This window comes from Platalea leucorodia (assembly GCF_965183815.1).
Source record: "Platalea leucorodia genome assembly, chromosome: 2".
NCBI classification, from domain to species: Eukaryota; Metazoa; Chordata; class Aves; order Pelecaniformes; family Threskiornithidae; genus Platalea; species Platalea leucorodia.
The window spans coordinates 116,386,875-116,414,453 of NC_138824.1; the positions used below are offsets into that span (position 1 = coordinate 116,386,875).

The 27,579-nt window shown below is 39.0% G+C and overlaps 1 protein-coding gene across 2 annotated transcripts in view; it reads right to left on the bottom strand.

The window, feature by feature from the left end:
• Positions 1-452: 452 nt before the first annotated feature.
• The window catches only part of EPHA6 (EPH receptor A6), a gene marked incomplete at both ends in the record, with an annotated part of 510,935 nt that continues 483,808 nt past the window's right edge, over positions 453-27,579 (bottom strand). For both annotated transcript variants that reach the window (XM_082332768.1, XM_082332767.1), the window contains 4 exons: positions 453-567; positions 2,550-2,699; positions 5,040-5,233; positions 13,877-14,026. In XM_082332768.1, coding sequence (XP_082188894.1) covers positions 453-567; positions 2,550-2,699; positions 5,040-5,233; positions 13,877-14,026 — 609 coding nt within the window. The remainder of the gene's footprint in view (positions 568-2,549; positions 2,700-5,039; positions 5,234-13,876; positions 14,027-27,579) is intronic.

The window sequence follows — 27,579 nt, forward strand, 5'->3', positions numbered from 1 at the left end:
TAAATATTTATGTCAAACTTCTTGATTGCACATTTGGTATTGGAAGTTACATGGTCACAGAACATGAAAGAAGTCAAATACTTTTTGATCTACCAGCAAACTCTAAATACATCGATAAAGAAGCCACACCAGGCCAAATAGATTACTACTTTCAAGTAAGTTCATGAAAGTTTCCCAAATACTGTTATACAAAGTTACACATCCATGCTGAGTTATTCATCAATGTGTAGCGAGAGTCTTGCAGTAGGCCAGGATTTTATCGGCAGATAACTGGTGGAGGAGCTATGCAGTGTGATTAAAAATTCCAGTTTGGAAGCATTAACATAGAAGTACTTTTATATTCTGAACAGGAGACTGCAGTTCTTGAAGTTGGGAAGAGCAGAAGGGAAGAATGAGAATATTTTTCCATTTTAGAAATGCTGAGGCACAAAACACAGTTGATTCTAGTACTTTCATACATGAAATCCTTTCTCCTGTATGTGCATCATATGTAACCGCAAAGTCTGTAAACTGCTGACTATTCGTCTCTGGTGTCCGATGAGTACAACTCCAATTCTTCTAATGTCACTGCAAGATAAAAAGTTTCATCTTGGACGCAAGTACAGTAAAGCCTCTTGCACACAAAAGACTATAAATATATGATGAATTGCTCTGCTTCAGGACAGTTTATTTCCCGACTGGGACATATAAGAATGCTGCAAATGTTCAAGTTTTCTGCACCTGTCAATTCCAAATTTATTTAAAGACAGCCATTTAAGAAAAAAAATAAATCTTGTAATTAGAGCACTGGTATCTGTTGTGATACTAATGGTCAAGTAATTCTTCCAAATCTCGAGGAAGAACTTGAGAGGTGGGTTCTAATAGCCCATTTTTAGTAATGTGTTAGTAGCAAATGTTTCCCACTTATACTTGCAAAGGAACAGGGCTGATAGACTCACTTTTGCAGTCCTCAGGCTGAAATAACAGAGGCTGTGCTTCTGATGATTTGGGAAATGGTGGCGACAGATGGTCTAAAGATCAGAACAGCAGTGAACCTTCCAGCTCGACCCAGATTTCCCTCCTGGTTTCCCCTCATCTCATCTAGACCTGCACCCCAGAGGGGGTAGCTCACCCACAGAGCCTGACTCTTTTGCAGGAATTAAGTCAACAACCCTCAGCATCCAGCACAATCCACTAGTTTCGTTGTTCTCTAAACATCACCAACTGCAATATGCTGAGAAAGGCCACAGAGGTGGCGAAGGCAGGAAACTTCAGATACGCCCTGGCAATTGTGCAGATCCCACGCTGGGACATAGCATAGACATCGCCTGTTTAGATACCCTCAAAAATTGTTTTGACGATGCAGCTAGTAAAGGAGCTCACAGGATGAGGTGTGACCTTTATGAGTTTCAGATTTGCAGTTCAAGATACCTGGCTCTGTATCCTCCAGATGAAGAGCCACTGGATAGCAGCAGCTATTATGTACTTGGGCTTAACATCCACATGGGGGATGATACACAACACTTAAGGTCAGCAGGGACTACGCAAAAATATTGAGCATCTTAAAAGCTAAAAGGAGTCGGCTAGAAGAATAAACCTTTACAGGGGGGAGTGGTATTAGAAATGCAGGAACAATGCATAGCACTTATCAAGGGAGGCCTGATAAAACTGAGAAAGAAGCCAGCAGGCCTAGGGTAACAGAGCTTATTTGAAGAAAGAAGGAATCTTTGAAAAAGCTGAAATGATATCTACAGAAAGAAAGCAGAGAGAATGATAACCTTAGGCAGATTATCTGTAAAAGCACAGTAAGGCAGGCTAAAAAAGAACTTGAGGAACAACCAGAAAAAGACACCTAATAATAAAACTCATAATAAATCTTTTTCCAAGCTCACTGGGGTACAAGCAGCCTGCCAGAGTGTCTGTAGAGTCTAATGATGATTTGGGTATAAAAGAGCACTGAAAGACTGACCACTGGGCAAATTACTGAGGCTTAACTGACCATTACCATTATTAATACAGGTAGTCTCAGCATCAAATAAAAGATTAGGAATTAATGGGAGGGAAATGGAGAACAAAATAGATTATATCATTATGCTACCATATTAATCCGTAGTTTGTCCAAACCCTTCTATACTGGGTGCAGTGTTTTCATTTCAAAAACGGTAGAGGGGAGTCAGAGATGGTTGAAGAAGGGCAGCAAAGCATGCAACAGCTTCCACATGAGGACTGACATGGGCCTGATGATTTTCACAGCAAAGTAAGAAAAGATTTTTGCCACTGATTTCAGTGGTCTAGATCAAAACTGATTCCCCAAGAAATACATAAGGATGTTCTCTGCCTGACCTTTGGCAGTGTTTGGTATGGTCACAGAACGAAATAGTCAGTTCTGGGTCTCCAATCACATCTTTCTCCTGCATCGTTTTGGTAAAAAACTGTATTTGTCTTTTATTAGCTTAGGTAGGAAAGGAAATGAAAGCACTGTTCCATACATCATGATAATTACATCACTACAGCATCCAAAGAAATTCAGATTGATTAGTCACCGTAGGGATAATAGATTACATACTTACTCAATACTCATTCTTGAAACCATATCCAAAGTTGTGAAACCTGCTGCCATGAAGTTATTTTTATACTGACCCATTTTTATGGAGTCCAGCCAGTCACTGACTGAAACAAACAAAGGATATTCTGGAACTTCACCAGGTGAATCTGGCATTCTGTAAAAACAAAATGCAAAGGTTACCAAAGCAGTACAAAATACGACACTTGATTTACTCTGGTAGACATTGTTTTTATGAAAAGGCAGAAGGAATGAGAGAGGAGCCTGAGCTGTGAAGGTCAGATCTTAACTGCGGATCTCTTTAACCCATTGTCTAAAACTTAGAAATCACGTCAGTCTGCCAAGTTGTACTGCTTAAACAGTACATTTTTTTAAAGCACTGCAGCTCAGTAAAAAACTGAGGAACAGACCTCTCCCACTGCTCTTCTTTTTGTTGCCACAGTGTTTCTTTAGAGATTGTATGTGTTCAGGAAGATAATAATTTGTACATGCAGTAGTCAAGGTAGAGGACAAACAAAATTTAACATGAGATACAATTTAAAAATATTAAAACACTGCGAGATGATTTTTCCATTTATCTACAAAAAAACCACAAATGGCTCCTTATTGCTATACCATTACGCAATGAGACTGCTCTGATTACAGTGTTCAAAACCTAACGCTAAAAGAAGCAACAAGAATATTTTTTTTTATCTTTGCTTTTACAAACAATTATATAGAGTAGCAAGTAAAAATGAAGCAGCTAATTTAGTCACATTTCTGTTTCAGTTCTTTTCCCTAATATTATTGCAACTGAAACGGAAAGATGAAAAAAAAAAAAAATTCTAATTTTGGGGCATATATTTCCAGTGTATCACACTGGTGAGCACTCACAACTTCCATTGACTTTGTACATTTTGTGTAGAGAAACTGTAGGAACATAATGCAGAAAAAGTACACTGCTGTTTATAAAAGCTTTATAATAGTCTTTAGGAGAAAGCTATAATTTATTTAAAAGGAAAATTTAGACAGCAAAGGCCAGACGACATTAACTGATGGAACATAACTTATGTAGAATGTAGGAAGCAACACATCCTAGTGTCTTAACATACCGAGTTTCAACCACACGTATTCAAATACATTAAACACACTGATTTTCATTCATATTATCAAAATGATAAAGAGAGAAACTGAAGGACAGGAGAACACGGTTAAGTACAAGCCTCAATTAAAGAGCTACCAAGGTCCCTTCCAACCTGAATTACTCTATGATTGTACAATTCTATAGAACAACTGTTGACCTTGTAAGTTAACAGTAACACGATAATCATTCGGATTGACTGCATCAAGGATTCCCAAATGAATGGAAAAACTTTCAGCTCTCAATAAGACTGCAAGAAAACAGGCATAAGCTTTTAGATCTTAAGTAATGTTTTAAAATAAGAATAGATAAAAGTGCATTACTCTGACGCTAAATAGAGTGACCCAGGTACAAGTAGCAAGTCATATATACATTTATATGCACACACATGTAGAGGCCACTAACTCTAGTGCATGGGCATTAAATCCCACAAGTCCCACTAGTCTGTGGTAGATGAAATGGCTGTAGCCCTAACTCTAGGTTTTCCTAGTAACCTTTCCATTCAGCCTTTCCCACAGCAAGATACCAGCCCCAGTCTTTGCCCTGTTGCTCAGCCACCAAACTATATAAAAAAATAAACCTCTTAACCCACTGAGGTTCTCTGCAAGATCCACCCAGGCACTGAGAACCCCTTATATACCCAGGGAGGCATCCGTGAAAGCACCTTTATCTTAAAGTGAATTTCAGCTAATGAAGAGAGTGAGGCCACCTGGACTTTCACTGATCTCAGCTGATATCCAGGGACACCTTGGATCAGTAAGCCTACAAAAATTGACGGATTCTATCACCACAACCTTGCATCTCCCGTGGCTGCATTCATTTCTGTAATATTATTAATGGAAAAAACTTTGGGCAACACTATCAAGAATTTGTTGTGGAATGGTAATAGCATAATCTCTTATTTCGTCACTGTTGCCATTCTTCTGCAGATAAATAGCAAGCTAAGACACAACTACTTTCTGCAGGAAATTACTGCAAGGCAGTTCAGAAATTGCTTGATCACTGTCAGATGGAGCGACAGGCTGTTGAATAGAGAAAAAGATTACAAAGAGAAAACAAGCACATAGGAGAAGCACCAAAAAAAAAAAAAGAACAAAGAGATTCACAAAGATTGAGGATAGACAGTGCACAAACAGAGCTCAGACAAAATAAAGAAAAATACCTAATATAATCTGCATGGCTTGAGAAAACAAGTTGTTATACAACAGTGTATTAACAATAAAGCAAACCTTAAAAGGGGCTCAGAGTTATTTGAACCCCTATAACTTTGTGAATTCAGAACTTTGCTGCTCTCCTCCACCATTACTTAATGCCCTAAAACATCTAATGATAGCCACCGTGCGTAATACAAGAAAAAAGTACCAAAAAGAATCTTACACAAGTACATCCTCCACTAGGGTATGAAGGGTGCTCGGATTGCGGATCAGTTTGTCTAGGAAGCTGACAATGTCACTAAATTTTGGACGGTGGTTCCTCTCCTTTTGCCAGCAGTGAAGCATTAGTTGATGAAGAGAAGCTGGGCACCCCATGGGAGCTGGAAGCCTGTAGCCTTCTTCAATAGACAGTATAACCTAAAGAAATACAATGCATATGATTACTGGGTATTAGAGTTAAATGCTGAAAGGACAGTTTAATGTTGACAATTAGAAACCAGTGATAATAGTTAATGGCACAGCCACCCTCACTTTATGCATTGCTGGGCCTTCACTCAGGGAATCGGGACTGGCAGGAGTGTGACCAGAGGAGATACGAAGTATTTTGTAGTGATACGAAACACAGCAGGCAGTTTTTTAGGCTCTCTGGCCATCCTCTTCAAACAGCCAAGAAAGGAGGAGGAGAAGAAAGAACTAACCAGTATCACTACCTTTTTCATCAACTTCAGGTTGGTGTTGTAGTGAATGGGGTCACAGGGCCACAAACTAACCACGTGTGGCCACTGCATACTGGGATGCTCTAATATTTGCATCCTGACAAAGTGTTAGCGTGTGGCAACGTCATGATACAATCAAGCACTACAAATGCATGTTGCAGCACCTGGCAAACTTACGTGGTGACAATATGTTTCTGCTGATCGTTAGAGTATGATTAATTCAGGCAACGTCCCACAGACTGAGTTACAGCAAAGCACAACATTATTTTGCACAGCCTCGCTCAGAAATGTGGATGTCCAAGCTGTTATGACTAAACAAAAGTTAATAAAGTCATGGTGTTACTGCATACCCTAAAGTGAGTAAAACTTGCAGATTCAGCAGATGTGGAAAACGTGAGTTTGGTCAGGATTTGGAAAGAAACAGATCTGATGTCACAGATAAATCACATGTGTGAAAAATTACATTTGATCACAGTTGAAGGGAGGCTTGTTTTTATTAACACCAGTAACAAAAAACATTGTCTGAAAAGGACATTAGCAGCTCTCCGTGATAGGAGGGAGCAAAAGTAGGTAAGGTCCATGAAAATCTGGCTGGATTCATTCTATGTAAGATTTAAGAAACAAGAGAAAAGGTTACTAGGTTCTGCAATGAGTGGTGGTAGCAGTGGGGAGGATGACAGAAATGACATAGTCTGGATTTCTTGTATAGAAAAGAATGGAAAGATAATAAGTGGTTGATCAAAAACAAAGCTAGGAGAAAGACCAACCCTACCACACACACATAAGCCTTCCACATAAAAGTCCAACCAATGCTAAATGTTCTCTAAAGCACACAAGATTTTACACAATATTTATAACAACGCAGTGCACTTATGAGAAACATACCTACTGCATTTATACCCACTCTGCTTTAAGATGACATTTATCATTTTCACACAAATGTATGTACATGCTGCAGACATATTAATGCAGCTGGAAGGGGGTACATTAAACTGTTTACAGCAAATAAATGTTTTATAGCACTAGCTGTAGCTTCAATATATTCAATCTTATTATCCCGGAATATATCCTCATTCGCTTTTTGAATTCTGAATTAATGTTGGCTCTGTTTAGCAATGTCTAATGCTTATGGTGCAAGCATTATGCAAATAAATAAGAGTAATGAAGCTACATTAGAACCTTAGCTCCCCTTCATGGCATGGTAGAAAATGGAACAAGACTCTTGTAGCTGTACACAGCCGGGTGTCTGAGTTTTACAAAATGAGGTGACTTGGTCCTATAGTGTATAGTCCTCTTGTATCCTGGCAGAAAAACCTATGCATGAAAAACAAGTGTTTGCAACGCAGCGGGGAATTGTATTTGCACGGGATAGGTTTCAGACCCATTGGCAACAGCACTGGGAACTACAGGCTACTCCAAAGGCAGCATTACTTGCTGTAGGGATCTCTGAGTTTTATGCAACTGTGAGTATCGACAGATCACATATGTGCAGACAGGACTGGCCACGCACATACAGAGGTAATATCTAGTAGTAAATGGTATGTCAGTACAATAATTTTTCCACCTGCCTTTCTGGCTACTTGTTTATCTCCCTGGGATTTACTTCAATGGTCCAAAATCTGGGCTACCGAAATTGCTGCTATAGGAAAAAATAGCATCAGATTCCTGAAAAGCCTCGCCTCCTAGTGATGAATATGCCCCCCAGATTGCTCCTGTTACAAACTCAGGATGAGTGAAATTCAACCTCACGTGCCTGAAATTGTATTCACAAAACTGTCAAAACTCATGTATCTCAAGCAATCTGTCCAAAGTGGCTTCATAAAACATAGATACTTCTACAGTGTGCGGCATAGCTTAGTTGATACTTGTCACTGAAGAGGCAATCTTTAGCAGCCCAGAAATGCAGATATCATAGTCTTTACATTTAACTGTACCTGTTGCAAATGATGAATTTCTGAAATGTATTTTGTTTTTAAGGCTAAGGGAAAGTTTCTCTGCTTTTACTAGACATATAGCACTTGCTTGACACAACAATAGAGAGCTGATGAGGTTTTTCTGAAATAAATTATTCAGGAAAAAACCAAAAGCAACCATAATTTTCTAGATATTATACTTTCTCTGACACGCTCTATTTTACCGTATCTTTGGAAAAGAAGTTACAGTGCATTTTGTTTCCTCTCTTGTTCAAAAGGAACATTTCATGAAGGAAAATGCCAGCTGGTACTGGGATAATTATAATTTCTCATTAATACCAGCACATTTTAAAAATAAACTGCAAATATTGCCTCATTAGTATCCCTTGTGAAGCAAGTATTATTTTTAGAGTCTCAGAAGCAAGAGTAAAGATGTGATAAGTGTCTAATTCTGCAATAGGAATCAAGTCTCAAAGGAAGAATTAGAGCTTTTTAGTTCCTTATTTATTTATTTAATTTAGCTCCCCCTTTCCTACTGGTACAGCACCTCTCCCTGAACAGAGGAATTAGATATCTGTATACCTAAAAGGGAAGAAATATTACATTTTTCTTGGTAATATAAAATTATATATTATATAATATGTAAAGATTATACATGTTAATGTCTTTTAAATGCCTTTTTCCTTGCTGGTTTAAAGGTTGAAGAAGCACCACATTAATCGTGAAAGGGTCTAAATGTCTGTATCTACAAGAAGGATATAGCAAGAGCTCGAGCAATCAGCGTAACTCTTTCCACATTGGCAAATCAATGTCCCATCTATTTCAACCGGAAAGAATAGGAACATTAGCTTAGTTTCTATACATACAAAGCCCTGACTCTGCTAACAAAAAGGCTGATTACTGCTCTCTCTAGTTCTGGTTTTGTGATGAATGCTTGATGGGTATCCAAAGGAAGAAAACATGCAAATATTCTGGGCTGCCATCAAACACTGAGAAAGAGGCTGTAGGTTTCTTTTCAGTGATGAGTATGTTTAACACTCATTAGAAGTTCTTGTGGGTCAGCATTAAGTTGAGTAAAATGGGCAGGGTGTATTTTTACAAGTAACACTTTTTGGCAGGCGAGAATATAAACTCTAAGGGAAAGGGAATATTTTTTACAGTTAACATAGCTAATTATTTCCACGCTTTTTAACTTAAGCTGTTATGTTTAAAAAGGGGACCATTCTTTTTATATATTTTTGTATACAGATGATATTAAACACATAAATACATTTTATCATTTTTGTTTGATATTAGACATAGCTGTAAAGGTTGAAGACAGAGTTAATATTAAATATTAATTATGATACCAAAATTACCTGAAAAATATTTTATGGACTTCTACATAAAATTTATGCATGTTTAGTTTCAAAATAATTTGAAATTGGCAAAAATGGCATCTGAAAATTAAGCTGTAATCTTTCTGATAGTTTCATTATTAACAGTAACATAGATTTTTGCTTTCAAAAGTTAACTGACAGATTTTTTAATGAGACTGAGACAGGAGAAAGTCCAGAGGGACGTTGTCCCTGCGTCCTGCTGACATCTGAAAAATCTAGCAGGAGGGAGAGGCAGCTGCTCATGCCTCATGGTACAGAGCCAATCCCAGGTGCCTGCCAAGTGGTTTGATATCTATGGGTTGAAAGAACTGTATTAGGGTAAGTTATTTTTACTATTACACGAAACTTTCATAAGTTTAAGGACTTTTATTCTGTTTGCTACAGTATTTCTCTTGCATATTGATTACAAACCATTAAATATTCCAGTTAAATAAATATTCCAGTTAAATAAATATTTTTTGGAATACTGTAGTTCTGCAACATGCACTAATTTATACAGTGGCCTCTAACAGGTGTCTCAGTAGACTTCACTCACAGCTGTTCTACAAACCAAATGCACTGAATATAAATCTTCCTTTCCTCACATGAGCATTAGCAAGCCAGGCTCTTAGCACAATCTGTTCATCAGTACAATAGTTTCCTTGGAAAGTTCAATATCTTAGCTAATATTTATTAATTAAGCAATAAGACATGACAGACCGTGCAGCAGCCCTAATTAATGGACACCTCTGGTGCCTGCCACACATCTAAGAAGTGCATTAATCAGCACCAACACAGGTCTGAAGTGACTTACCACAATAATAAAATGGTTATTTACTTAAACAAGAACATTTTTCATAGTTAATAACATTTTTAAGCCTCTACATTATACCATGTACAGTATTAAAAAATTTATGAGAGACATTTTCAAACTCAGTTGCCTAAAGTTCAGCTTCCAAATCACTGCTTAGGAATATAAATAGAGGATGCTAGATTTGCAGAGGCGTTGGGTCTCTCTGGCTTGTGCTGACCTGATGGGCACTTGCAAACAGTTGTAGTCTCTGAAAATCAGCCTGGGTTTATTTAGGTGACAGGTATCAGTTTAACACTTTGCATCAGCTCAGACTCTGTGCTATCTGTACTGGCTCCTTGTGATTTGATTTCTGCGACTAAGGGGTCGGACAAGAGACCCTCGGTAGACTTAGCTCAGCCCTACTGTTCATCTGACTGAAGATGTGTTCACATGGCAAATAGGCACCACGTCAGACAGCACTGAACTCACCTCTCCTCGCATTGCCTCCCTTTGGGTAGGGGTGGGCATATCATTAGCTTCTATGTTAGGCATGTAAGAAATGATCATTTAACTGGCAGCCACTCAAAACATCACTTACTTAGCCATGGTCTAAAAAAGTGAATTAATTTCCCAAAGTTGTTTAACTAGAAAAGCAATTTGTAAGATGGAATGTGAAAAAATAGGTGCGGCTCTGTGGAGTTTGTGGAGTTGGAAAACTTTTAGTACATTACAAAAACCCACCCAAATTCAATAAATATTTTATTGCTAACTAGAGAAGAGTTTTATTATGATCTAAACACACTAAGTGTTGTAATGTTAATGTTGCCAGACATTTTGTTGTAGCAGAACCTCTGACTATACTTATGTAAGACCTTATCAACAGTTGTTTGCATAATGTGTCTTTTATGAATCTGTTTAGTGCATGCCCCTCTCTGTTACTTTCCCTGCCATATGTACAGTATCACTGACCTTTGGGAAAGTCCTATTATATCTGCAAAATAAGCTCATGTGAATTCAGGGTAATTTATTGTACTAAAACATATGTCCCGATATCCAGCAAAGTAAGCTTTACAATATGTCTAATAACTTGAAATTTCCCAATGACATTTAGAGTCACTAAGTATATTTAGAAGGTCACAGGTGCTCACTGTTAACATTTCAGCACGGAAAGCCTGTGGGCAGGGCCCCGGAGAAAGGGAGTCCCTTGTGCTGTGCGTTGCTGAACTGCGGGGAAAGCCCCCAGGAGTCAGCATCGTTAGCATAAGCAGCATCCATAGGGCCCGCATCATTATTCTGTATTAACAGGTACTTCTATTTTGGATGTAGGAGTAATTAAATGTTGCTATCTTCATGCTGTAGCAGAATATTTAATATACTCTAAATGGAGGGGCTGCTTTATGAATTCTCACTGCTGGCATGGCCTTGAATAAATACGTTGTAGAGTCTGATAAAGGTGAGGAGGACAGGCTGAAGCCAGCCTCAAAGAAAGGGAGAGGCAGCTGGAATGAAGGTCTGTATTGTGCACTACTCTCACCTGGCGACTTGGACTCTATGTGAGGGTCCTACCAGTCATTCAAACCCTCTTCCCAGGAGGTCAATGGTGGGGCAGAATGGAATTGATAGGAAGTCTCTCTCTCCCGCCATTCCCAGTTAGTGGTAACAGCAGTGGGGGAGTTAAGAGGTGGGCTGGTAACAGAGCCGATGTGAGGAGAAGGATTATGATTACAGAAGTAAAAGAGATGATGGCAGTTGGGTTCCTCATAGAGAGCTGACCCAATATCAGGTGAAATCCCTCACAACTGAAATAGAGACTGAAATTCCCCATGTTGTAGCACAAGATTGCATGACAGTGGGACCCCATGATACAGCAAAAAAGCATCTCCCTCCCACCTTCTTAAGCTACAGTCACTACCAGCTGTCCATCACCTGCAGCTAGATAAGCAGACTGGCAAGATGAGGTGCAGAGGCAGAGGTATGGAGAGGTGATGTGCAGGTGGAAGCACTGGCACTGCACAGAAGCCAGGCACCATGGTAGGGCTGACTTTGTTCAGAAGTATCTCTGGCTACATGGGCTTCTTTAATCTCTAAATAAAGCAACCATGAATGGTGTGCTGCAGAGGGAAGGGAGAAATGAAATACCAATTACACGGTGAGGAAAATGAGGCAAAAGACTTTTGCCCACAGTATGCTCAGAGGATGTGCCAGTGGCAACTGACAGGGGCAACAGCAGAAAAGATTGTGAGCCAATGCCACATTTATGATAGTGCAGCCCCTCAACCAGGCAAGTGCTAATGGGGGTGGAAGGGAAAAAGTAACTGCCCAGTGAGCCTCACTTGTAAAGGCACACGTGGACATTTTACTCACTACTTAGTGTTGAGTGGACAAGTTTGTGTCCCATTGGGCACAAACTGAAAACCATGAAATTCCTTCAAAACATAAGAAAACACTTTTCTCTTGTGCATGTAACCAAGCACTGGCACATGTTGCCCAGAGAGGTTGTAGTCTCCATCCTTGGAGATAGTCAAAACCCCACCGGAGATGGCCCTGAGCAGACTGCTTTACCTGACACTGCTTGAGCAGGGGGGCTGGACTAGACAATCATGAAACATCCCTCAACCTCAGCTGTTGTATGATTCTGTGATTTGCTAGTACCTTTTTCTCAGTTTCTTGTTCTGTTCAACCTCCCATTAAAAGAAGGCTCACAGTGACACTAACCATTGCATTGGTTAGTTTGGGACAGATGGAGAAGTTGAGGCTATACGTGCATTTTGATACAAAGTGCATTCCATGCAATGCAGAGTAATCAGGTTTTGCAATAGCATACTAACGATGAACAGGCTGATATTGCCATGGCTGTGTTCAGCTTTGCTTCTGAACGGACGATTAGCTCAAGAATAGCACCCTCTGCTATTGCAAGGCTGAAGTGATGTCCCAACTCCTTAGCAATCAGCTCCTAAAACACCACATCTCACAACGTGGCTTTTTTTTAAGGAAAACAATGGCGGTTTGCCTTAAATTGGTGCATGTAAGCTGTGGCAGTTCAGGAGCTGACAAGTGGCTTTCAGTTCAGGCAAGGTACTGAGGCTGGGGTACTCATATTGTTAGTCAGAGTCTGCTTGTTCATTCTGTTTTATTAACTTTGAACCCGTTGGCCCACTTCAATCAAATTAAGCAAGTTGTGTAAGAATCAGCTGGGCAGAGGCATGAAGTTGGTTGTAGAGTACAAATCTAAAGGAAATAACACTTTATTAGTTCTGCTAGTCTTTTCTGTTTTGGGTGGCTTTTATTGTTTTTTTTTTTCATTTCTTCCTAAAACACTGTGAAATTATGTTTTTTTAATGAAAAGCTCTCTCAAATCCTTATCCCCAAATGACTGATCAGCCTTAACAAGCTACCAGACTTAACAGCTGAATAACTTAGCAACAATATAAAAACAGCCATCTGGGAAAAGTCTTGTCAACTCTTCAGAACAAATGCAGGGATATTCTAGGCACATATAGAAGAGAGGCTGAGATGGGTTGGCTTATATTCTGCATTTTGACATAGAGATTGATGGCTGGTGGGAAGACTGAGTATACCAGTTTGAGCTGTCATGGGGATCCATCAAACAAAAGAATTAGTGAAAATTTAAATTGTGGTGGAGAAAAAAAGCATTCCCCCTTTCCCATGCTTCATTTTCTAGGACAAGCCTCCAATTCTACTAGAAGCAAATATGTTTTTTTTTAATTGGGAAAGCTTATTTGGCCACAACTTTTGCAAAAAAAAAGTCAGAGGAAAACATAACTTTGTTATGAGGGAGGACTATTGTCCTGCACTGTGGTTAAGTCTCTACATAGTTTTTAAGGAAAACAGAATGCATTTAATTCTTAGAAAGGAGAACTGGGAAATGCATTTCTCATGGCAGCTTAACTCTTTTAGCATTTAACCATGTATGCCCCTTAAAGACTGAGAACTGCATCAACTTGCATATCTGATACAGATTCTCAGGGATTTGAGTGAAAGCCACATGTAGTCAGCATCAGAACCTGGCAAGCTGGCTATGACTCTTTGTAATATGTCTTTAATCCATGGGAGGAAGCTAGTCAAGGTTTTAGTTATAGAGGGCCAGGACTTCACGTTTCATAAATTAACTATTCCATTGAAATTGAGAGTTATGCTGATTTAAATAAGTTGCGGTTCCAGCCTAGAAAGTGAATGAGAAAGGAAAACAGGGCAGGAAGCCACAACCATTTTCAAGAAACATTTCACCAACTCGCAGATTAGTCCTCGGCAGTACTTACATCCTGGTTGGACATCTCCCAGTATGGTCTCTCACCATAGGACATCACCTCCCACATTACAATCCCGTAGCTCCACGCATCGCTTGCTGAAGAGAACTTCCGGTAAGCTATAGCTTCAGGAGCGGTCCACCTTATGGGGATTTTTCCACCCTGGAAAATATGTTGATAACTTATCAATATGACCAGAATACAGAACAGCAACTGTTTAAAAGAAAAGAAAACAAAAGTTATCCTGGATGCTGAGATTCTACATTCTGCCTTCTGTCAATTTGCCTTGTCAATTTGCTGCAAGTGGAAAGGAAAAAATACACCTTTTTCAGAATCTGAAAAAAAAATTGGTTTAATTTGTAGTGTAATTCACCAAAACCAGCACTTTGTGAAAAAAGAAATCTCAGTTCAAAGAACAGAATGCATTTTAGATGATTCATGTTTGTTCAGAGTCATATAATTAGTCAGAACATGCCTTTTGATTGAAAACATCCCAAGCCTGAAATTCCTAGTACATTGACATTTAATCTCTTTTTCCTTAAATGAAATAGAAACATCTATTGCAAAATGGAGCACTGAGAGCACTTAATAAAATTAAGTAAGCAGAAAAGAAGCTATAGCCTTTCTATTATTCTTTACTCTTGATAATCTCTTTACCTTTCTGTTGTGCCCTTTAAATATCCAGGTAAATAGCAAAACAAGTGTGTTTCTAATAGGTATTTCCTTAGGATATTGAATAGTTTCATTCTGCAGCTTTCAACTTAAAATCCAAGTGCTACACACAAAAAAAGAAATCTGTAAGAATTCAATCAACAAACCTGACTTACTTCTTACAAGACCATGGTATGCAGAATTTTTTGCTGACATTAGTAATTTATACCACTGAACCTGGTCTATTCTCCCATAAATAGTTTATGTATGAAAATTATTTTCCCTTTTCACAACAAAGTATTTCTTCTCCAGGTACATTTCTCTTTTCAAAAGTATATATTTATTATCATTCTCCATATAACTCTTTAAATAAGCAGAGAGAGAGCAGTATGCTTAAGATGCCACTAGATGGTAGAAGGAGGTAGTCAGTAGAGCTAAGCTCACTTGGCAGTAGTTGCTTTCAACAAGCGGTAATAGATTCTGCTCGGCATTGTAATTGTATTTCTGACAGAAACAAAAGAAGAAATGAACTAGAACATCCATTTGGCAATTGAAAAGAAGCCACAGTTAAAAACAAGTATGTAAATCTTTGTTAATTTGCTTTGAATATATAAAAAAAGGTCTGCGAGTCATTGAGGCCTGACTTCAGCTGACTGAGAAGACGCTTGTTCTACAAAAAAGCATTCAAAGGCAAAGCTCTGTCTGTGGTGATGTGGCAGTAAGCTAAATTCTCATCCCTGAGTCTCACCTGCTGACGAAAAGTGCATGGGTGACATTTATGTTGTATGATGGTTAAGGTGTCCTTTGTATGATGTTACATTTTTTGCAGCTGCTTTTTTAAAGCCTTTGCTTGCTCAGTTGTGGTTGAAGTCAGTGGCAAACCACCTACTGATTTTAGCAGTAGTAAGGTAAAGGTAATACTTTATTTTGTATTTTTGCCCAAGAACTCCCCTACCCCCTTTTCTTAATCCAGTAACCCTGTGGTCAGATCACTCCCCTGGCACGTCAGAGATGCAAAGAACTTTACGCCCCACTTGCTGCCATCTCTGAGCCTTCCCTAACCAGCACTGCAGGGCGTGATGCTCTTAGTCCCTTCCTGGTACAGTCTTCCACTTGGGAAGCAATGACAAATATCTTTGGGTATGAGAATGGAGAAATAGGATGACAAAGAGACTTGTGATAGGATATTCTCCAAGGAAAGACCAGCCTAATTTCTTGTCTCTTCCCTAGGGAATATTGAAACTTTCTAAACAAATTGGATAAGAGCATTTGGTGTTTGATCTCATGGTCTAGTTGCGATGGTGTTTCAGTGGGATATGTGAGTCCAAGCTTCCTCAGGCAGTGGAAGATTTAGATATTCAGCGCCCAAAATGCACACTACACACTGGGCTGTCCAACCAAAAGGATGCATCCTCCGAGAAACAGACAGTTTTAGGGTCTAACTGCAGAGTATAGTTCAAAATATCTCCTTGCACCACAGAGTTACGGGCCTTATCCTTTTTACTGGGTCAGGTTTAGTCCTTTATTTTTAAACATTTTATTGTCAGACTTACGTAATTCCACCCTTAGATCCCTGGCTTCTGCAGATTTTTGGGGACAATCAGTATTTTCCTAGCCTAAGTCACACGGTCATGGCAGGCATTTAACTCCTCCTTTGGACCTGGACACATGCACTTTTAAAAAGGTAAACAACATTCCTGCTGATCCGTATCGCAAGAGACACTGCCCTGACAACCCTAAAAGCCCTTCCTCAGCAGCAGCGTATCAGTCCTGGCTGACAAACGATACAGAAGTGATACACTTGTTCCAGCACAAGAGTTCACTGTCTAAACTTCATCTTACCAAGCAATCCCCCTTGCTGCCTTTTGCTTTATGTCCACTCAAGACAATTTCTGGAGTGCCGGACCAGCATTTGAGGGAGAATGCAAAAGAAAAAATTCCAAATTTTCTTTCCTTATCATACATCCCAGGAGATGACAGGGGAAAAAAAGTCTACTAGTTTAGGTGGTTGTATTACTGTAAGACTGTTTATCAAGACAAGTTGATGAATCAACAAATTTACTATGAGCCAGATTTCTGATTTGGAGAGTTTTATTAATCATTTATTATTCTTTGAATTTTAATGAAAAGTCTTACGTTAATAACTAAATATTTCTTGTAGGGAAAACACAAAACTATACATGCAAAATAAAAGGCATTTGGATATTTATAGATTTACTTCTAGTGTCTGTAACATAATATGGATAACATAATAGGAAAATTATTTTTTAAAGTGTGTCCTTTTCATAAATCTGATTATGCATTCCCAAATTATACTCAAAAAAGAGGTCACATCTGGAGCAGCATTTGCAGCTAGATTTGTGACTATTGGCTAAATATAAATGAGTTTTAAAGAATCTGATTAGACTCTACAACTAGTTTCATGATAGAGCTTTACTGACTGATCCCTTTTGGACTGAAATGGTAGTGGCTTATTGAGTGTGAAAATGAGAATGGAGAACAGAGTCTTAACAAAATTCAAGGCAGTTCACATTCAGGGGCACAAGATGTGTTCAGTGTTAAAACGTAAAATAAAATTCTTTTGTGCTGGCTCTAATGACAAAGTGAAGCAAAACCTCTAAAATTTTTACAATGGATTAATCTTATGTATGAAGGTGTTATATTCATAAAAATGTAAATTTCAGTACTTAATTACATTTGCAAAATATCTTTTTATGCAAAAAAGTTGTTTTATTTATTTGAAAGCCATTCAAAAGGCAGAGATTGCAATATGACTGCCTTAAGAGATGTATATGACTGAACAGTAGTAATAGCTGCTCATGCATAATAAAAGAACACATAAAGTTTAGAGTAGCTGAAAATATATTTCCCGTTTCTGCTTAGAGTAATAAACAGCGTTACTGATATTGGACACGTCTTTTTACATTTTGATCTTAACTGGGAAAATAATAAATGCAATACTTACTGTTTACACAATACCCCACCTTCAAATTAAGATAATTTATAATTCATCTACATTTTACTACTGTAGCAATGAAATCTGTCACAGCTCCCTGTATCAGAAAGCCCTTATGCAAGCCCATTTTGCTTTTAGGTTATTTGCTCTCTTTTGGGGGCAGGGAAGGGGTAGTAGGAACCAAATTGTATTTCTGCCTCACCTCATACATTAATAATGATATCAGTGATAAGCTAATTTTATTTTCACATAGTAAAGGAACACTAACACTGCTATTCAAATAATTAGAATTCAGCCTTTTTTTTCTGTACGCTGCCAGCTGAATAGTGTCTATCTCCTGATTTTTTTCTTGATTATAATTTAATAAGCAATTTTACTATGCAGTGTCAAGAGTCCCCTTGGAATTAGAATATTAGGCTCACATTGCTTAGCTTGCAGAACTGTTTAGAGATCAGCCCTTGAAATGAAATTTACCCCCTCGCCCACCCGCACCTACACACACGCTCGCTTTCCCTACAGAGTTGGCAACAGCACAGTTTGTCACACATTTAAAGACAGAATTGGAACTACATGTTGCAGAATGCCTCGTTCTTTACCTCAAGCTATGCATGAGAGACACACAGCCTTCCCAACGTGCCATCTCTTTGAGCTTACAACAACAAAAAGTGCTTGTGATCTGTTGTGTGACAGGACCCCGGTGAGGTAACTGACACTGACATTATATATGGTCCAACAGGCCACAGCCGCATTTTTGCCATCTCCCATTTGATTTATTTTTATTTTAAGTGTTAGACATCTTTTTAAAAACCAGAGGCGTTAACAATTTCTTTAATTAAATATTTCAACATATTTTAAAACTCCAGCAGAACAGTGTAACTGGCAGCTACGGCCCATTATTCTACCAAGATGAAGGTCGGGATGTATCAGCAAGCTCAACATGTGTGATGTGAAAAATGACAGAGAGGGCACAGAAGCAAAGAAGGAAGCCTGTTAGGATGCCCGGAACTTTTGGGATGCCCTGCTAGCTAATTAAAGTGAGGAGTGATACCGCTGAGAACCTTAGATATAAAACTGAAGGTAAGACGTATGAGCTCCTACTGGATGTGCAAAGACAGCGATACACACAAGCAGCCAGAAGCAAACACAGTGCATCAGACTCACGATGTCCCAGAACTGGCAGTGATGCGAAACAACGCCTGTTTCTGTTGAAAAGCCTGTTCTGTACTTTCCTTCAATGGCAGATACTGCAGAGGGACTGTCACAGAGCTGGCTGCAGTTATACTAAATGCTGAGGTGCAAACCCATCAGTTCCAGATGCACGGACATCTAGAACTGTCTATTTCTGGGACAAAAGGTGCTGAACTATGTGCACCATTAGTCTAATCTGGCACAGTAATTCCTATGTATCTGTCAGTTACTATTCCTTTATGTACGGTGTTCCTGAATCGTGCAATAATTTTCCATGACACAACTGTAGTATCTGTCTTTTTCTCCACCCCAAATGACAGAAATGGGGAGAAGAAAAAGAACTTCAGAGTGAAGAGAGACAAAAGTAATGAGAGAGATTAGTTTTAAATATTGGACATAATTCATCACTCTCTACAAAAGCCTTATGCCACTTTACTGGAGCGATGCTTTTATTTGAGCACATGAATCAAATTTTTCATGTGCAAAGTTACAAATAGTCAGAATTTAGCATCCTCAAATCAAACTTAGAACTATTCAGTATTATCAACAGCCTTCTCTAGTGTCTATTGGAATATTAGAGAAACTACATGGCAAGATAACAAAACTGCTCTGAAAAGGCATTTCAGAATTTGCTCTCATTATGCCCAATTCCAGTCAGTTCTACCAGTCTTTCATTTGCCTTAGAAATGAAATGAACAAACCCCCTTGATTTTTAAAAAGAATGAATTTTCTTTTAATCTCTGGGAAAATACTCATTTTCTTTCAAAAATCCTGATTAACAATGCTAAAGTTAAATACGTGGAACTTGGTTTTTCCCTCTGCTAAGTTAGCTATCCAATTTTTCAGAACAAGTCATTTATGATTTTGGCAATATGTCATTTTAGTGAATATTAACCCCTACGGTACACATGTATTTGTGTCTTTGAAAAGGGGGAAAGCTGTTGATGGATAGAAGGAATCGGTGCTTAAGATACTGGCAGAACTAAAACAGCCAAATGTTTGTCCACAGATCATCAGAAGCACTTCATGTTAACTGGCATTAACATTAGGGGGATGCCTCTCTGAAATACTCCACCCAGCTTCTCATTTTATCTTCTAAAGATCATCAGTAAGATGAATCGATTAGTGGTATACATGCACAGAAAAACTCCAGAAAAACAGATATATCCTACCCTATTGTCTTTTAGTTCAAAAATTAAAGAATTAAAATATTACTTTGCTAAAAATGGAAGAATTATGAAACCAGGAATGCTCTCTGAAACAGCCGGGATTCTCAGTAGTAGTAGCATTTCCTTTGAAACAAAACACTTCAACTTGCGGTCCCTTGCCTGTTCTGAGGCATTGATCTTCACTTGGCTTGAAAGATAATAAAAAGTCTGATAAAAATGCATAGCTTTGACCCTCAAAATCCACATAAGTGAAATGGTAGTGAATATTTGTGACCACTTACATCTGTCCTGCATTCATGTTTTCTTGACAGCGCAATTTAAACAACTTTATACAATGAAAAAGTTGAGGCAAACTACCGAATACAAGTGGTTGGTATCCTTGTTTCTTGCTTGTGTAACTAAGTGGACTACAGACATCTTTTCTTGTTAGCTGTGATGCCTTCATCTACAAGGTGCTCATTGAAAGACCCAAGGCTTTTACCCATTTATTTTAAGAACATATATTTGTTTAGTTTTCAAACAAAGCAGTTCATTCCAGAGAGCGAGCAAAAGGGGTCCATGCTTGAAAATGGGCAGAGATCCCACTCTTCCAGAGCTGAAAGCTCAGTGTGCTTTTTTCAGAAGAGGGAAGGGGGAGAGAGTGAAGAGGAAGAAGGGAAAGACAGAAAAGAGAAAAAAAGAGAAAGAAGAGATTCAACCTTCAGAATTGAACTGCTTTACACATCAGTGCAGACAGCTAGAGCTGTCAGAGAGCAGCAAGCGCAGGGCTGCTCCCTAAGGGTAGGGGAGCTGGGAGCGGCGGCCACGCTGGCTGGGCGATGCCCTCGTGGACAGGCTGCACCCCACGGTGCCTGGGGGGATGAGCAGGGCAGGGCGGTGATGGCAAGGAGTGCTGTCGACGGTCCCGTGAGCATCAGGCAAAGGCAAGGGAGCAAGCCAAGGCCAAGATGAACGCAACAAATCTAAACAACTTCAACAGGACTGGGGCTGGCCTGCTGCAGTGTTGCTGGGTTGATGGCCCCAGGCTGAGCTGAAATAGGGTCCCGAGCCTGTGGGCAAGAGTGGGGAGAAGTCCTAGGGGAGGCCAGGCAGGCCAGTAAGGACTGATGGTGTCTTCAGAGCTCTGGTAAGAACTAGACAATTTTACAAAGGCAGATAAACACAAGCATTTTGCAAAACCTCTTTGAGACTGGTCTTTTGAAAGGTAATGGTGAGACTGGTGGGGCCAAGGAGTCTCATAACGTCTTAGAGAGCGGAACTTTGCATTTCCCTAGGATTAAGAATGCATTGGTGAATTTTACAGTATTGGGTGCTTGACCCTCAATAACAGAGAAACCCTTTCCTTTTCTGAAATTAAATATCAGAACCATGCATCTCTACCAAATGCAGTTTAGAAACTATAGCACCACTTGACAGTAATGATAGGAAAAAATGTCATTTTTCTTGAAACTAATATTTCTGCCGAAGATCTATCTCCTTTGAAGAGCATCAATTTCAAGCTATCCGCCAGCTGTGTCAGCACAGCTCACATTACAGCCGTAACCAATTTGTTGAAAGTTACTCCTACAGAGTCCTTCAATCTGCACATCCAGAGCCTATCCACTTTTCTTACACAAGTAGTCCTACTGAAGTCAATGGAAAAGGTGAAAGGGATTTGTTCAGAGATGCTTATTTGAAGGATGCCTTACGTTGCACAACTCTATAACAAAGGAATTTGCTACAAGGTTCATTCTTACAGCAGAACTGAGTTACTGAATACAAATATTTCTCTAAAACTAAGTAATTTAGATTGAAAAAAAAAAAAAAAAAAGATGTTACTAGGCACTATGCTTTCTTAAAAGCATCAATGAAGACTTGTCTCTGAAATGATGCCCTTGACTTGCCCAGGGCTTCATGAACTGTTTATTATTGGATCAAAAGTAAACTGTTACCATGAGCTGCTCGAACACTTCATGTCATTAAATATCATTAACGATTTCACAGCTAGTGATTTCCACATGCATATCTAGTTGACACGCACAGCAAACAGTTCCCATGTTTCAGTAACCAAGTTGCCTCTTTCTGTGCTGCCATAATGCCCAGATCATTCACACTTTACTGCCTTGTCCCCGAACCCCTACCATAATTCCTTCCGCACCATGCAATTAGAAGTGACCAATAAAAACTCAGAAACATATGGAAACTTGAAAACTGAGGACAAAGTGAAATGGATTTAAATGAAAAATTAACACCATATAGGTTATGGCACTGTCTCCAGTATACCTTTTCATATTCCATTCTTTGGGATGCTGTACTAGAGAGAATGTGGGAACCTAGATACTGAATTCATATACGGCTTGCTCTATTTATCTAATTTATCTATTTGCTCTATTTATCTATTTACCTTATTTATCTAAGGCTTCTTCAAAACTTTATTCTAGAAATGAGTCAGAAACATCACAAAAATCAGGCTTTTCTTTTGAGAGTTACAGTGCTACACAGAGATACACAGATGATGATGATCAGAATTACCATGGGGTAATGGTACTCTGCAAGTACCATTGCTTCAGTTTTCAACCCAGCTGCATTAGGAAGTGCAGAGGAGAACTAATATCTTAGTAACTGATGAATTAAATGTTCTGCTCACATTTTTGTGAGGTCACTTCTCATTTTATCCTGATAGAGTTTGTCGGTTTTTTATGTTTCAGTCAATTCATGGATAAATAGCTGGTCAAAAGATAGGAAACAAACAGTCAGAAAGAAAAGGTCAGTTTTTAGAGTGGCATCCCCCAGGGACCAATGCTCATGTCCTGCTGGCAGTGTATGTAGAAAGAATCTACAATATAGGCCGGACAGCAAATAGGTAAAATTGTACTAGCAATTCAAAGGTATTCAAGCCAGTAAAGATGATGATTGACCACAAAAATTTGCCAAAGAATCTTATGATACTGAATTGCCAAGTGATAAAAACTGCACAACATTCAGTGTCATAGTGATGCACACAGAATAAAATGCTCCTAAGTTTATATAAAAAAAATAACAGGACTCTGTACTAAGCTATCACTGCTCAAGACAGATCTTGTGGTTATAACAGATAGATGGCTCTATAACATTATCAACTCCATGCTCAAAAGCAGACTAAAGGGAAAAAATGAAATGAAATGATAGAAATGATCAAAAAAAGAAAAAAGCATGGCACTGTTGAAACCGAGGATATTCCTGCATATTGCTTACTGATTGCAGTCTTGATCCCCCATCCCAAAAGGATACACTGAAACAAACAGACCTGTAGAAAAAGACAGATGGATGTTCAAAGGTATGGAATAAAAGAAACTAAAAAAGGTCTATAAAATCCTGAATATAATGGAGCAGATAATAGGTGGAGAGTATAGAACCAGAGTGCATTCAAATGTAGGTGGCAAGTAGCAGATTAAAAACATCAACAAAAAACTTTTTTTTTCTTTTTTTTTAGATGGAAACATTGCTATGGGATGTCATGGACTCTAAAAATGAAAACATCTCCAAAAAGTAACTAGATAAGCTTATAGAAGAAATATTCGTGAATGATATTATAGATAAAGACCTACCTCTGATTTGAACTCTTTGAGCCACAGACCACTAAAAGCTCAATAACCAAAACTGAGAACGCATCATTGCACGTGCACTATTCTTACTGTAGTCCTCCTTGGAATTCACTACTTGCTTGCATTTTGCAGACACGCTACTGAGCTCAGCAGCATTGCAGCTGTCTGTGTTTGATCATTATTCCCTTCCTATGATTTCAATTCTCTTGCAGGTAAAATATAAACAGATGTTATCATAGTATAACTGGAAAGAAGTGGATGATGAACATGTTATCAACATTTTGGGGGAAAGAAAATTAAAGAAAATTAAAAAGTTAAATTTAAAGAAGGCACCTGAAGTGAGGTGCTCTTTGATGTAGGACGGTGTAATTGTAGATGGCTATCTGAAGGATCACATTTGTTTTTTGTTTTTGATTCTATGACTACATTTCTATGCCTTTGCACAGGACCCCAATGTTTATAGATATCCTTTATGACTAGACCTCTTAAAAAAAGGAACTAAATAGTTCTACTGTTAGTAAGGTTTAGCAACAGAAAAAGAACCAAGTACTAAGGAGATAAACTGGCAGGCTGTAATCTGTGAAAGCACTGCCCTGGGAGAGTGGGGGCTGGCTACTGGGTGAGTGTGTGGAGGTCTTATGTTTGCTCCATGGAGGGATGACACTATCTTGTAATGATTTTGGTCTCATATCTTTCATCATCAATAAATAATTTCACTTGGGGAAAAAAGGTAATAAAAGTATTCCCAGGCTGTTGGGAAGCATGCAAGTTTCGTGTTTCTAAGTAAGCCCACATACTGCATTAAAATATTTTTTATATATTGCAGGGGAGCTGGGAGAACAGGTGCTGATGAAGGCGAAGCAGCTGAGTCCAGGGCCACGGGTCAAGAAGCATGACAGGGGCCAGGGACCTGTCAAATACTGGGCACCGTGTCCGGCCTTCCCATCTGGGGACATGGGGGATGAACGGCTTGCTGAGGCCAGGGTCAGCAGTGAGGCTGAGCAGAGAAGAGGATGGTAACAGCCATTTCTCCTGCACTAGACCAAAACACTCCCAGTGCCACCCTGCTGGTTTTCCAAAGAAATTAAGTGTACAAGTCACAGCTGCACTGCCGGCATTTCTGTCTGTCTGTCAGCCAACCGCCAGGCTAGGAGCTTTGAACCGCTGGCAGTTTCAAGAAGCGTGGATGACAGAAACGTAGAGACGGGAAAGACATCAAAGGCTAGATCAGATCGCCTAAACATGGTGACTCCTGTCCCTTTAGGCACTGTCACCTTCTCACTAGCTGACATTTTAGCAAAGTGCAGGTCTCCCACTGTCTTATGTCTGCCAGTCCTCTGCAGAGATCTCGGGTTCCCCAAGATATCTCAGAGGGCACTAGACCTCTACCTTTAGGCAGCTGATCCCTTCCTGATTTTCCACATATTTAATGAAAAACTATCTAAGCAAAGGAGAGAGATCACAGTATTTCTCTTGATGGAAAGGCAAAAGAACTCAGTATGCAGCCATTCTTCTGGACCAGCCAGCAGCTAGGAGGCAGTGGCTTGGTGGCTGATCACGCTGCACAATGTTGGGCACAACATGCTGCCACTTGCCCAGCTGGCAAACTAGGCAAACATCTGGGCTAGTGGGGAGATAGGTATAGGGATGTGGAAGGAGTTTATGAGAAATTTGATATTGTATGATGCCACAGAGATATGGGAGGGATCTAAGGTTTACCAGGGAAGTGGAACTAGTAGAGCATAGCAAGACGCTGGAGGTACTGTGAAGGTGCCATGGGGAGTCTCTGAGAAGATCAGAAGTTATGCTATTGAGGCTGCAGAAGATAGCCTGAGAACTAGGGTAACTGTAGCATGAAAATGCAGTTGATGTATGTAATGGGGGGAAGGTGTCCTGTTACAGCAGAAGTTACCACACAGCATTATCACACCATAACTGCACAAACATGGATGAAGCATATCACCAAAAAATTACAAAGAAATGAACACGCGAGAGTAGTTTTGAGTCCAAGTTAGGGGCTGCCTCACAACAAAGTTTCTCTGATATTTCTATTTGGTTTAGTGACATACTGGTAGCATCCATAGATCACTGCAGCGTGGCAGCATGCAAATTGTTGAATAATAGGATAACCATCTGTTTGATGATGAATAGTTTGGCACAGAAATGTGGTTGAGCCTTCCTGCAGATATCCATGTTCAACTAAATCTCAGTCAGCTGTCTGAATAAAGGGCACTGAACGTCAAGTTAGTTTCTATTTCAGTATCATCACTAGCTTACCAGGGCAAAGCACTGACTGATGCTTATGGTGGTAGCTCCAGTCATACTAATGGCAATGCCAATTTAATATATAGTGTTTATACTAGTGTAATGTTCATTTACAGACACTGAGAATCTGCTTCTGACCTTTACAATAGCGACATTTCTTAGTATTGCACTTCCTAGACTTGTGTGCTTCTTTTCTATATCTTGATATATTTTAATTTAGGCTGTTCATGAATTGTGGCACTGGGATACCCTTTGTCCTATAAGCCAGTTGAATTTACTCCTTGTATTCCCCAGATGGCATAAAGTTTTGAGTAACACACTATTAGATTATCTTTTTCTGATGATGCATCATACTAAATCATCATCTGGCTGATGATAATATAATGGGGATAACACATTAACATAATTTATCATCCTGTACCTTGCTCAGGGGATATTTTACTTTATCATATAATATATTAGTTGTCACTTCCATGATATATTACAGTAAGACATCGTCAGAAAGAAACATCTTGATGAAGTAGTACTTAACAGTAGAAACTATTATCTAGGGATAAACAGCCCTCAGGGGTACTTTGTTTAACAGAATAGTGTAATACAAAGGTAAGAAGATACATGGCATAATAAGAGATGTGATTATTCTCTGACATCAGACTTGCCACTGGTGCTAGACCAGCTGTGTTTTATCTTGGAATAGTAATTTATATAAATTGCTATATACCCTCTAAGCAGTGATGACTTTTGCATTACCTTCACGAATTCACCAAAAAGCTTCATCAAAGTAGTTGAAACTTGTTTTGACCTTTTAGAGTGTCTCTACAGATAAAAAGAAGCCAGTGTGTTTATTTCACTAAAAAATCTACCTTGTTCAGAATAATGAAAAATGAGGAGTTTTTGTTAGGTTTTTTTTTTTTTTTATTTTAGAAATGTTAATTTAGCAGAGGTAGATTGACAAATGACACATCTTTTTTTAACCACAAATTCATTGAGAGACATCCATTTAAATAATTTTTAGCATGCAGTCTTCATGCAAATTAAGCACATGCATCTTGCTAAGTTATGGCAAAGCTGGCTAAACTCCTGCCTTAAGGCACAGATGTGTGGCAGTCACGGGTTTACATGGCCAGCTTGCATACCATGCGGGGGCAACCTCTGCAGGAAGTCCCTTTTTGTGCTATAAGAAAGCATATGCACTGACTTTTTCTTTTTTTCAATCATCTCAGTTACATTTATGTACTGAAAAATGAATATATGCATATATTCATACATATATAGGGAAAGGATTTCCAAAGCTCTTCTGGTGGACAGCAAAGCAATATGCATTCCAACAGGCACCTACCAGCACAGCTGTGCCTGCAGCATCTGAAAGTAAACTCTTTCAGATAATAGCATTGGGGAAAAGAGAGTAAATCGAAAGCTTTCAGCAGAACTTAGTGACATTTTAGGAAAAAGCATTTTTCTCCTTTGTCTATAGATAGTTGACAATTTACTCTTTGGTTTACAAATTTGCTTCCCTTGATTTCTGGATTATGACCTTGTATACTTAAGAAAATTAAGGCCAACTGGTTTTGATATCAATGAAGTATGAAGTTATGGAATACTAATGCATGGTTTTGATTCCTTAGTTTTAAGACCTTCTGTGTAAAGTGCTAAAGTTCATGCCTTCAAAAACAGAAATTCATATCACTTCAAGAGCCAGAATTTAATCAAAACACCACCTATTTTCACACTCACAATGAAGTGGGGTATATTTTATATATTTTATAGTACACACATCCCTCCATTGCGTGTTTTGGTGTAGACTGGAAAATTTCTGGGGTGGACTGGTGATCATTCTCAGTAATTCCCAAAAACCCACAGGGTCCCTTTAGTTCTTGTGAAAGAACTGAAGAACGAACTTGAATCTTGCAAAGGATGGTATCA